Source organism: Lipophrys pholis, assembly GCF_963383615.2.
Source record: "Lipophrys pholis genome assembly, chromosome: 6".
In the NCBI taxonomy this organism is placed as follows: Eukaryota; Metazoa; Chordata; class Actinopteri; order Blenniiformes; family Blenniidae; genus Lipophrys; species Lipophrys pholis.
The window spans coordinates 7,099,976-7,112,233 of record NC_137629.1 but is presented as its reverse complement, the minus strand read 5'-3'; the positions used below and the strand labels follow the sequence as shown (position 1 = coordinate 7,112,233).

General features: G+C 40.2%; 1 protein-coding gene across 2 annotated transcripts; it reads left to right on the top strand.

The window, feature by feature from the left end:
* Nucleotides 1-1,563: 1,563 nt before the first annotated feature.
* Nucleotides 1,564-10,782, top strand: lman2 (lectin, mannose-binding 2). Of its 2 annotated transcripts, none has more exons than XM_080465963.1 (8): nt 1,564-1,782; nt 3,691-3,809; nt 3,933-4,050; nt 6,029-6,111; nt 6,927-7,088; nt 7,339-7,453; nt 7,579-7,698; nt 8,464-10,782. In XM_080465963.1, exons 1-8 carry the CDS (start codon nt 1,647-1,649, stop codon nt 8,622-8,624), a joined length of 1,014 nt encoding a protein of 337 aa, XP_080322089.1. In that variant the 5' UTR covers nt 1,564-1,646; the 3' UTR covers nt 8,625-10,782. The 2 variants fall into 2 exon arrangements, with proteins under 2 accessions (XP_080322089.1, XP_080322090.1); XM_080465964.1 differs by lacking the exon at nt 6,029-6,111 and adding an exon at nt 6,177-6,256 and having other exon boundaries at nt 1,567-1,782.
* Nucleotides 10,783-12,258: the final 1,476 nt, after the last annotated feature.

Genomic DNA, 12,258 nt, shown 5'->3' with positions numbered 1-12,258 from the left:
TATGTCCAAGTTTTTCTCAGTTGACATCAGGCGAGTCATAGACAAAACCTGACAGGTTTTTATTCCATCGCAGGGCAAACAGAGAGACAAAGTCAATTCACACACACACACACACACACACACACACACACACACACACACACACACACACACACACACACACACACACACACACACACACACACACACACACACATTACTATCACTAATTTAGAGTCACAGATTAATTGAGCTTGATAAATCAATGAAACATAAAAGCATTTGATTAAAAAGGAGATTTCTTTTCATCGGCCAATAGACGTGAATGACTGGATCTGTCAAACATGTGTCTTGGGCCCCTCACTTTGAGGATTTTCACTATTTAGAGACTTTCTACAACAGCCCAAAGTGGTTGTGATTAAGATTGCACAAAGATGATTGGGCTTTTATTTTCACCACAAAGTGTGCTGCTGGTCCACGAGGTCATCCACTGACCTTCTGTTTCCTTACAAACTTGCTCCTTATGCTTGAGGCTTGAGGCCACCTCTCTAATGCAACTGCACAGAACAGTGAGAAAGACGGAGCCCACATTCTGCAGAAGGAGGTAGAACTTTCACAGGAAAAGTCCAGTTTCTAATTGACAGGACATGCAAAGCAAATAACAAATACAAGATAGAAACCCTGGACAAAGCTCTGAACTTGTCACACCTACACCATTCAGATCCTCATAAAGCTATACAAACAGAAGCCAATCCAAGTAATAGCCAGCAACTAATGAGACATTTAAAAGTGCTGACAACAATAATGATCAGTTTCTTCTTTGGTAGAAGAGACTGGATTGAATTTAAGACACTAATGAATTAAAAAAATAATATTCTGCCTGTTTGTTAAAGCAGAACAACTCAGCATCACAGATCACCAGGATGCTTGCAGTGATACTACAGCCGTGCCATGGTGAGGCTTCTCCAGCTGTCTCTACCAATTGCCACATTCCTACGTAGGAGGGTTGGAGGTGGGTGTCCAGGGCAGAGCAGAGATTGGTCCAGTATGGAAGGCGTAGGAATACTCAACAGGGGGTCTTGCGGGGAACTTGTTAAAAGATGCATTCAGCTTGTTGCTAAAATATCAATATTTTCATCATCTATACTCTGCGCCACAACAAACAAGCACTTTGAAGTTTAAAGTTAAAGGTTATTGTTGCTCTATCTCACAGGTCCGGTCCAATCAAGATGTTTGATTTACAGTGACACTGTATTCATATTTTGTCTTTTGTCGTCATCTAGTGGAGAATTGTTTTTTTAATCCTCTTTTCTCTGATTGGCTCAATCTGCGATGTGCTTGTCTCTGATTGGCTGATAAACTGCCTGCCATCTACAAAATTGTACCGGGCAGAAACAGATTGAGATTAACTTTCCCGATATATAATCACAATCAAAGTACATCCATAGAATTTAATATTTTATTGTCGGAAAGACTTTAGATTTCATATTCGTAATTTCACTTATTCTGATTCTTGTAGAAACTCCCCTCGTGTTATCGCGGAGAGGGGGGTGGGTCATAAATATTGGAGTGGCGTGGTTTCTCGCCGGAAGACAATAGAGTAGGGACGGCTTGTATGGAGTTTGGTGGAAGAAATTTGTGTTGAGAGTTTCTCTCTTTGAAGCAAAATGGGCAAATTCAGATCGTGTGTGAGCACAGCGCTGGTGTTCCTGATGTTCGAGGTGTGTCTGATTCGCTGTGATATAACCGACGGAAACGCGGAGCACCTGAAGAGAGAACACTCGTTAATGAAGCCGTACCAAGGTAACGAGTCGCTTAGCCTCCAGTTAGCTTCCACCTCAGTCTCTCTGTCGTTTAGGGAGTCTTAAATGAGCTTTTTAACTGTTTAGACACTAGCTGTTTCCATCCACCCCCTGATAAGGGCTCGCTCTTTATAAGAATGTTAACAGACACACGTCTCAAAACAGGTCTAATGTTTGCTCAGTCGAGCCGCTTTAAAAGTTAGACTGGCTGCGTGTGTGTCAAAAGATGGACTTCAGTTTCTCACTTCTTGTCTTTAAAGCTTTGAATGGTGTCGGGCCTGATTACAGCTCAGATTTACCAGTAGAATATGAAACATCCAGTCCTCTGAGGTCTTCAGGAAATATTTACTCCGTGTTCCCAGAGTTGCGGGGGAAACGAGGTGAAGCAGCTTTTAGTTCCTATCCTCTTCGCCTGTGGAAAAAAAACTTGACAAACTCACTTCTTTTCAATCAGACCTTAAAACAATGCTATGTTAAAACACAGTGTTGGCAGCAGTGAAATGTTGTGACAGCAACCTCAGCAACAGCAGTAAAAAAAAAAAAAAAAACACACAATGGTGGAAAATACAATAAAACCGAGGTAAAATATAAATATTAAAATATGTACACCCAAGTCTGGGAGGAACAAAGTGCTTTACAATGTAGTACAGAAGGGAGTACAGCAGCTGTGCAAATTAAAGAAAAGATTATACCTAATTTATTACCTTTTTTCCAATATAATCGTATGACTCCTAATCACCTTGTATTAATGGTTCCTTGTAAAACACTGAATTCCCTTGGGCCTGAATGGTGCTATAGAAATACGTTTCCCTGCCTAACAACCAATGTTTTGTTTCTCATAGCCAAAAAATCGTAACTTTTCCATTTCACTCCAAGCTACAAAAAGAGAATCCCTATTTTATATTTTTAAAAAAGGTCCTGTGATTCTTTGTAAGTCAAAAAGATATAATGTGCTTTATCATGTCGCAGACCAAAATAGATAAACCCTGACAGAAGTCAGCACAGCCAATAAGTCAGTCAGAGAGGATTTAAACAGCTTGCAATAAATGGATGAATGAGAATTTGCAGGCTTTTCAACGACGCTTCATCTTCAGTTTGAAAAGAAATAATAATTATATTTACGTTCAGAAATTACAGATGGGTTTGATTGATCTTTGGGAATAATTGTGCACTTTCTGCAACTACTAATGGGGTAATATTGTGTAATATAGCATGAGATAGAAAATGACCTTTTCAGTCAAGATTAAACCCAACAGGTCACACAAAATACTTCATATTGAAATCATTTTAACAAACCTATTTCTGATTAGCAGCATTTTAATGTCACTTCACAGAGCCCCCACTATGTATAATGAACATTGCTCAAACTGATGAGTTCACGTCTTGCTGTGAGAGTGTAATTTGCATGAGTCTTGTATGGAAAACGCCTCTAAAAGTGCTGCTAAAGTCTCCTGTAGACCTCAGTTTGTTCAGGGCGTGTCCCATTTGCTCATAAAAGCAAGTAGACAAACTGGAGGGTTGAGATCGTTCTCCTGTGTTCTGACAGCTTGTCCCTTTTTTTACTATTAAACAACTTTACTCTTCTCTGGCATGTTTTTGTCACTTTTTTCCAACTTGAATTTTTGTTGAAAGTGTTAAACACTAAAATGTCCAGCAAACCTCAGTAGTACAACTGTTGTTTAGTAATTACCTTGTTCTACCTGTTTAACAAGGTTTGCTTTTTTTCTTCTGAAAATGTCACCTGGACTCTAAAACGGCTACTTGTTTTGAAATCCAAGCTGTGATGATATTTACTTAGCAGGAACTTCTATATGAAGGAGCAAGTAAGAGCCCCGTGTTGCTGTTGTTTTTTTCCTGATTCATGTGCTCTGTGTAGCTGACTGTGTCTGATGTTTGAACTTCTTTGCAGGTGTTGGCAGCAGCCCCTCCAGTCAGTGGGACTTCTCTGGAAGCACTTTGGTCACAAGCTCATATGTGCGACTCACGCCAGACGAGCGGAGCAAGCAGGGATCCATCTGGAACACTGTGGTGAGGAGATCTTGTCCATATCCACACATGTCAACGCGGTTGCACAGAAACAAAAAAGATTAATGGGCTGTTATTCGTAAATGTAAAAGGTATCAATGTGTATTTGATGTTGTGATGCTGCAGCCTTGTTACCTGAAGGACTGGGAAATGCATGTACAGTTCAAAGTTCACGGGTCGGGGAAGAAGAATCTTCATGGTGACGGCATTGCGATCTGGTACACGAAGGATCGACTGCATCCAGGTAATGCTGCTTTCATCAGTCTGAGTTCTTAATGTTCACATTTATATAAATAAGACTGACAATTTTCTGTTTTAAGGGTATATCAAGCATTTCTGTTAAAATTATTGGAGTTTGTTTTTAACAGTGCATGTATAACATATATCTGTATATCTTTTTAAAGTGGTTAAAAAAAAATATTGACCAATACCTGCCCCTGGAATCTCCTGAGTAATGGTCCGAAGGTTCCCAATCTGGTAATGCCGATCGACGAGCTTATCACATTCCTGAATCGTCTGAACCATTTATATCAGACTGCATCTTCAGCATTAACAAACCCAGCATCAGGACCTTGGCCAAGGGGGGATTCCAGAAAGGAGGTTCAACAATTTTTGAGTCTCTAATAAGTTTGAACACATTACTCCATTGATTTAACATTTAACTTAAGATTACAGCATTCAGGTAGAAATAATAAATAAAATTGAGGCGCAATCCAACGGGAGAAAGGCGACCTGGAAGCAGCTAAAAATGAAATTTAAAAACATCTTTCAGAATGAAAAGGCTTATATGTATATATGCTGTGATTGTACTTCATTTTGATTCTAATTTTAGGATTTAAATTGATGTAGGCTCTTAAATAAAAAAAAAATATTTATTCAGTAGCTACTTCAAGTAGTAATTTAAACCAGTAACAATGTTCTAACTCGTCCTCTATTATCCTACTTAGTAGATTAACACAGTGTTTAGACATTTTTAGGAGTATTTAAAATGTAACTATGTGTTCACCAACGCTCGATAAATAAATAAAATACTACACACACATCGGCCTCAGGGGCCAGGAGACTCTCTCGCGACATAAATTATCTCAAATTATTTCTGCCTCAATGTCGATCGGCTTTGGGAGTAACGGACAATCCATTTCTAGTAGCTGCTTCAGGTGGGAGGAGACAGAATCTCAGGGTTTCCTCTACGAAACCTGCCAGCGAGCAGGTTCTGTTCCAAGTCTGTTACCATGGCGACTAACCTCTTTCTGGAACGGAAAACTCAAGAGTTTCCCGCATTTCAGGATTAGCATGCTCTGAGTTTCTACAAAACCCGCTTCCTGGAATACCCCCCTGGCGTCTGACTGAGCAGGAACCAAACGGTCATTGATGTATGCTCTTTTTTATTTTGGCTGCTGCAGTGTTTGTTTCTGAAAGTGAACATCTGCTGCTACTTTACACTTCTTGAAGCAGACTTCAGCCTGAACTTATCCCCACTGCTCTCTGTATTACTGCAGCCACTCCCATACTCTGTAATGCACATGAAAGCTGCCAAATTACTCAACTAATCCAACATTTGTGGGACCTTTTATTTCGACAGTGTGTGTCTTTCCAAATCATGTCCAATGAACTGGACTCTCCATGAGCAGAATATGATTAAGCTGTAGAAACATCTCAAGAACCATCAGTGGAACCAGGATGTACTTGAGTTTAAGCTTCACAGCAAAGACTGTTAATACTTACGTACAGTGATTTCTTAGTGTTTTATGGGTAAATTGTAAAATTTTTCTTGATTTGTTCCAAATTTAGTAAATATGTTTTATCAAGACTATTTACAAATCCAAAGCCCTTTTTTTTCTCTTGTTGTAGAGTAACTGTGAAATATCTGATCATTCTTCATCCATTCGAAATGCATGAGTAGTTTTGTGGTTTTCTCCTCGACATAAAAAGCGGCGCCATTTTCAGATATCAACTAATGCTGGTGGAGCTCCTCAAAATGTAAGTCATGTCTGGAAGATGCCCACACTACCTTCAAGTGTTGGGGGGGGGGGGGGGGGGTTTCCCCCGAAACGCGTAAGTTGGACCTTGTTTGATGGGGTCTTTATCGAGCACTCCTCATCTTCACTCCATTTGGAAGCTTCATGTCATTGTTTTGTCTCGGCGTCCTGTCGCCACCTCCAACCAGGACGGGTCTGGTGTTGTCTGCTCATGTCTGCCCTCATGTCTGCCTCCATCCTCAGGTACTGTGTTTGGAAACAAAGATCAGTTTCTTGGCCTGGCTATTTTTTTGGATACCTTCCGCAATGACCTCCATGGGATGGATGTAAGTGTGCAGTGTGTGTTTGTGCATGTGGCTGGAGGCCATTGACCCGGCTTCTTTCTTTGCAGGGCCTGTGTTTTCCAACAATGCTCTCTTCCACGGGCTGGCCATTTTTATAGATACTTACTCTAACGATGATGCCACGGATGTGAGTGGGTTTCTCAGGTTTTCCTCGTCGGCATGTTTGTTTTCCACACTGTATAAACGGCATGTTGTGAGAAAAGCATGCTCACGCTGAAAGCCCAGTTTCCATTTGTTTCAGAATGCTTCTTCCCACTGCTGATTCAGCACTAAGACTCTTCTACGAACCTTTAACTACTTCTTTTACTTTTTCTAATTCATTTTATACTCCTAATCCATCTATACTTTCTAAAAAAAATTCAATGCTTCATTTACTTCTACTTCTTCATTTCTGGCTGTATTGTCTTCACATGTGTAAATGTCCTCTTTATTTTACCAGAGTGTTTCCTATGAGTGAAGCTTCGTTAACAATGCAGCTAAAACTGTCCAAGTTACTGTTGTTCTCATCTCTCCGTGCAGTTTAGCTGCCTTTTCAGGCTCCTATCAAACTTTCTGAATACTGCAACATATAACAAATGATTAAAAACCTTGATTGCTTTTGTTTTCTACATTCAAAAGTCAAATACACAGTGTGTGAACAACAGTACCTTCATGTTATGAGTGTGAAGGTATGAGCTGAAAAGTACCATGTCAACATTATTTTATTTGACTCGTTCATTCGTTTGTCTCTCATTGTCATCCAAGAACTCTGCTTGCTTGAAAGAGTGATTTGCTGATCATGCCTCGTCTCTCACCAGCGGACCTTCCCGTACATTTCGGCCATGATCAACAACGGCTCGGTCAACTACGACCACGGGAAAGACGGACGGTCGTCGGAGCTGGGAGGCTGCTCGGCGGAGCTCAGGAACCGAGAGCATGACACTTACCTCGCCGTCCGCTACTCTAAAGGAAGACTCACTGTGAGTCCAGGGGGATTAACATTGACAGCACACACAGGAACCTGTTTGGACAGAAGATTACAAACACACTGATCTTCACTATAATACATTTACATAATATAGTGCATTTGAATATGTCAGGATTTATGTTAAACATTAGGGTGGACTTTTTTTTTCTCTTCACTTTTTCACATATGCATTTCAACTTGTCATAAAACGAATCATTGCGAATTGCTGTAATGCTTCAGCTGCCCTCCGGTCTGTCCTGCAGGTGATGGTTGACGTGGACGACAAGAACGAGTGGAAGGAGTGCATCGACATTGGAGGCGTTCGTCTTCCCACTGGGTATTTCTTTGGTGCCTCAGCAGCGACTGGAGACCTTTCAGGTAGCCTCAGAGTCACACCAACAAACAGTAGAAACAAATGGGGTGTTTTAACATCCACTCCATCAAATAATATGCGAGTGATTATTAGTGATTTGCTCAGAGACAAAACTGGCATCACGTTGCAGATAACCACGACATCATCTCCATGAAGCTCTACCAGCTGATGGTGGAACATTCTCCAGAGGAGGAGAACTTGGACTGGACGAAGATCGAGCCCAGCGTCAGCCTACTCAAGTCCCCCAAAGGTAGATTCAAACAATGGAGAACCTGACCTACTGTCAAAATATACACATATATTTATGTTTTTCTAGAAGTCTGGGCAACACTGAAAACGACAACCAAAAGTTAAACGAGCCAAACACAAGAAGCTGATGGTCTAGAAAAGCTATGACAGCCTGAACAGCAGTTAACAAACTTTTATTTGAACTCTGGGTAGAGTATTAAATACCTTCTCATTTGATGCAGAGGTGTCAAACACAGTTTAGTTCCAGGGCCACAGAATCAGTTTCATCTTCACTGAGCCCGATTTTAAAATGTTTTTGTTGTGCAGAGTATGCGTGATGGAATTTTCACAAAAAGAACACATACTACCTAAAATTACGCCAAACCGCTCAAACATTATGCATGTTTTTACAAACTCCCCCTGACACCGTGGCTTCGAGGCCTTCATGGCAGCGTCACTGTTGTCGCAGCCTTGTGCTGTATCTGCTGCTCTTAAGAGAAAATGTTTTCTTAAGTTTTACCATTTGCTCAGTGGTTCGGCCACATTGGAGCTTCTTGCCGGCCAGTTTTGACTCACGAGCCCAATATTTGACACCCCTGTCTTCTTGATGGATTTCCCTCTCTGGACCAATTTGTGGATTTCTCCACCTGATCTCTGCTGCTGAAACTTGCTCAGTAGCTCCCCCTGCTGGCCCCCAATTAACGTTAGTCCATTTGCTCTATGTGCTTTGCTCTTCTGACACGTCTTAAAAACAATTGGTGGGATTTCTTCTGTCCCTCCCTCTCAGATAACATCGACGACCCCACCGGAAACTTCCGCGGCACGCCGCTGACGGGCTGGAAGGTCTTCCTGCTGCTGCTGTGCGCCCTGCTGGGAATCGTGGTGTGCGCCGTGGTGGGAGCTGTGGTTTTCCAGAAGAGACAGGAGAGAAACAAGAGGTTTTACTGAGCGCGAAGGAGAACCTCAGCTGAGGGGCGTCTGTGGTGAAGTGAACTGTGTCCAGATGACCGATCGATCGAGCACATGCAATGTGAAATTTTTTTTTTTTCTTCTTTTCTAAAGATTGTACAAATGTTTATAGCTTTTGAAGCACTGTGTGTCAGGAGTGTATTATTTCAACTTGTTGGTAAGGAAATGATACTGGTGGCAAGCTTCTTAAATGACCCTGAATACTTTTTCTTATGTCCTTGTGTTCATCAAGCAGGATTAGGATCAATTGTTTCGGCCTACTCATTGATAAACCAGACATCTCCGGCCATATTCACTTCTTTTCTTTTCTACTTGAAGTTGTGAAATAATGAATTTAGGCAGAATGTGATTTTTGTGTGTGTCTTTCAAGCGGGGTTCATGTATTTCATGGAAGAAGGACGTAGCCTCACCTCGAGCATCGTCTGTGATTCATTATGAGGATTGTTTGTCTCTGCGGTCGTGTTGAGAAGTGATTAGCAGCCAGAGGAAACATCCTGGTTTGCCTGTGGAACGACCAGCGCTCCTTCAGTCAAGATTATTACGCAGTTATGAACATTAATGGGGGTTGGCTATCCTAAAAACAACAATTAAAAAAAATATTAAGAGTCTAGAGCAGCTGATGTGAGCTTGGAATTCATCAATATTAACTCAACATTATCAATTAGGCCGTTTCTTGTGTAGAGTTTGCATGTTCTCCCTGCACATGCATGAGTTTACTGGACACTCCAGTCCACGAATTTGCTTTTGCTGTGCGATGCCCTTCACTCACAGCCAGCTGGATGGAGGGATGAATAATCTGAATAATCTAATGTGTTGTTTTTTTGTTTTTTTTCTTTTTAATTGATAAATTATTAAAAAGCTCTGCATTTGTCTGTGCCACTGTAATGGTGTGAACACATGTCCCCTTAAGACCTCTGCTGTTGGGTGTAAAAGCTGTGAATATCAGTATTGGCACCAGATGAGCAGACGTGTATCAAGAGAAAAGCTGTTTTGGGGTGGAACCACCATGTGAACGCCAGAGTACTGACTGATTTATGGATTCTATTGATGATCAAGTTGTGCTCTTAATTTGCCTGCTTTGCTCCTGTAATGCGCCCAGTTCTGTTCAGTTCAACACAAAGTCCTGTTTATCACATATTTAGTCACTTTGTGCAAAATCCTTCATTATGGTTGAGAAGATGTCAAATTCATGTAGTTCCTCTTCAAAATTCTTCAGTCCTGATTTAAAAGGTTCAAATTGTTTAAAAAAAAAAAAAAAGTGAAAAGTTAATTGTTTTGACAGTTATTTCAACATTAAAACTAAACTGTTTCTAACTTTATTTTTTGTGGTGATCATAAAAAATATCAGATCTTATTAAATATTTTGTGATACTGTTTGGCTTTTCTTGACTTAGAAGCAGACATTAAAAAGAATAAAGCTTGAAATGTACCTGAAATGGTCATTTTGCTGATTGATTATATATATTGATGATGTCTAATTATTTTATTGCTGCAACTCTAGCTGCTCTGTACCGGTACCATTACAAAGAGAATATATTGAAAATATTTTCAATTTGACAAACATATAATGAGGAAGGAGGAAGTCAACATGTAACAAAAAACCTTTAATCTGAGAAAAACACTTTTATTCACTCCAGAGGAATTTCAGATGCCATTCCATGCACTGAGTTAAAGTAAATTTTTTTCAAACCTTTTAAATCCGAACACGACACACCTGAATGATTGATGGACCTTTTGAGCAGTTTTATCCAGAACATGTCTTTTTTGTTGTTTTTAGTTGATACCAAACTGTTACCTGCACCTCTGCAATTCTTTTCTTCAGTACAGTGAAATTTGCTCATGAAGAGAATTGTGGAATGTTTGTTCACTTTAACAATTACAGTGACTGTCAATGACCCCCTTCATCTTTCTTCCTCCTCCTCCTCCTCCATCACCACCATCATGTTTCTGTTTGCATCTCTCTTTACACCGTTAAACCACTTTCAACAAATGACAAGTCAAGGCATTCAATATTTGATTGTTTCTGTTAAAAAGCATCTGAAGGTTTTCACCATCCTGCAGTTTGTTTTTCTGCCACATCAGTTCATTTTGTGAAGAGAATTGAAATGGCTCCGCTCATCAAAACGTATGCCCTATTAAAGAAAAAAGGACAAACAAAGGAACCTGGCTCACAGTGAATTCTAGTTATGTTTAAGATATTAAAGTGTTAGACATGTTAAAGTTCGGGGAACATATCCAAAAGCAATGTCTTTCGTACGAAAAAGATGAGAAAGTAATCTGGGAAGTGACGGAATAAGCACATGACCTTGTGTCAGTAGGGAAACGTTTGGGTGTCAGAAATACCTTCTGATCACACTGTGACGCTTGTTTCTGTCTCCATCTGGTGGTTCTTCACTAAAGAGCTCGAGAAAACCAGGACTGATGTATAAATATAAATCAGAATGAAGCGTGGCTTCGACTGACAAGGACTGGGATTGTGAGTGACGGCATCAAAAAAAGCTCCGGACCTTCCCTGATGAAGAACCTTCAGGAACAGAGGTACTTTGAAAGATATAACTCAATCCTCTATACACTGTATTCACCTGATAGCTGCAAATGAAGTTAAGATCACTTTTACATGCTGGTTTGGCCAATTCTTTGCGATTATCAACATATGAAACTAAAATATTCCAGATTAAGTTTAACACCCATACTTAAAGGAAGCTGTTTCCCTCTGAGAGAGAAAACTTTTGTGCGGCTCAGCTTCGTTGCTTGATGAGCTGGTGTAAACCAAACTACACAGCTAAATGGAAAGACGTGGAAGAAGAGTTCAGGGACCACCCCATCCAAAACATCATTGGAGATAAAGAAGTATCCACTAAAATAAAATAAAAAGCAACTGGATTCAGTTACACTTTGGAATTATGGTTTAGAATAATTACAAATTATGGGATAAAGAAGGATTGTAACCTGGTAAAGTGGGTTACATTTGATAGTAACTTTAATCTGGCCGCATACGACAAAGGATTCGGTGGGAGACCAGCGGAATTACAATTAGTACAGGTGTACTCTAGATGAAGACGGGGAGCTGGGGAGTTTCCAAAATATGAGAGAGAAAAAAAATCAGGGAAAACATGAATTTTATATGTATTTACAAATGAGAGACTATACAGAAAGAACCCCTCCATGGAGGTGAATGGAGTGATTCAAACCATAATCAATATATGTAAGGGCAAAGAAATCTGAATAATATCTGCACTATATCAAAAATTGACAATAAACAAAAACTCAACTGATATATATAAAAGAAAAAATGGGAATTGTAACTCGATACTAAAAATCCAGGCAAAGACTGACAAAATATATGGAGAGTGCACTAAACATCCACTTGGCGGGCGTGGAGGGAATTCGCATTGAGATGTTTATGTTTCATGACATAATGTCGCCTTACCATGGACTTTTTACATTTTTCATAAATTTCATCTGGAAGCTGAATATCCAGTGAGCAGTGGAAGTTTCACAGATCACAAGCAGATCCTTTCTTCCTTCAAACACCTTTGTCCCAGATTGTCTGACGCTCGTCTCCGTCCTTCTTCCAGTTTGTCTTGCTCATTAGTGGTTTTCTGTTACGGCC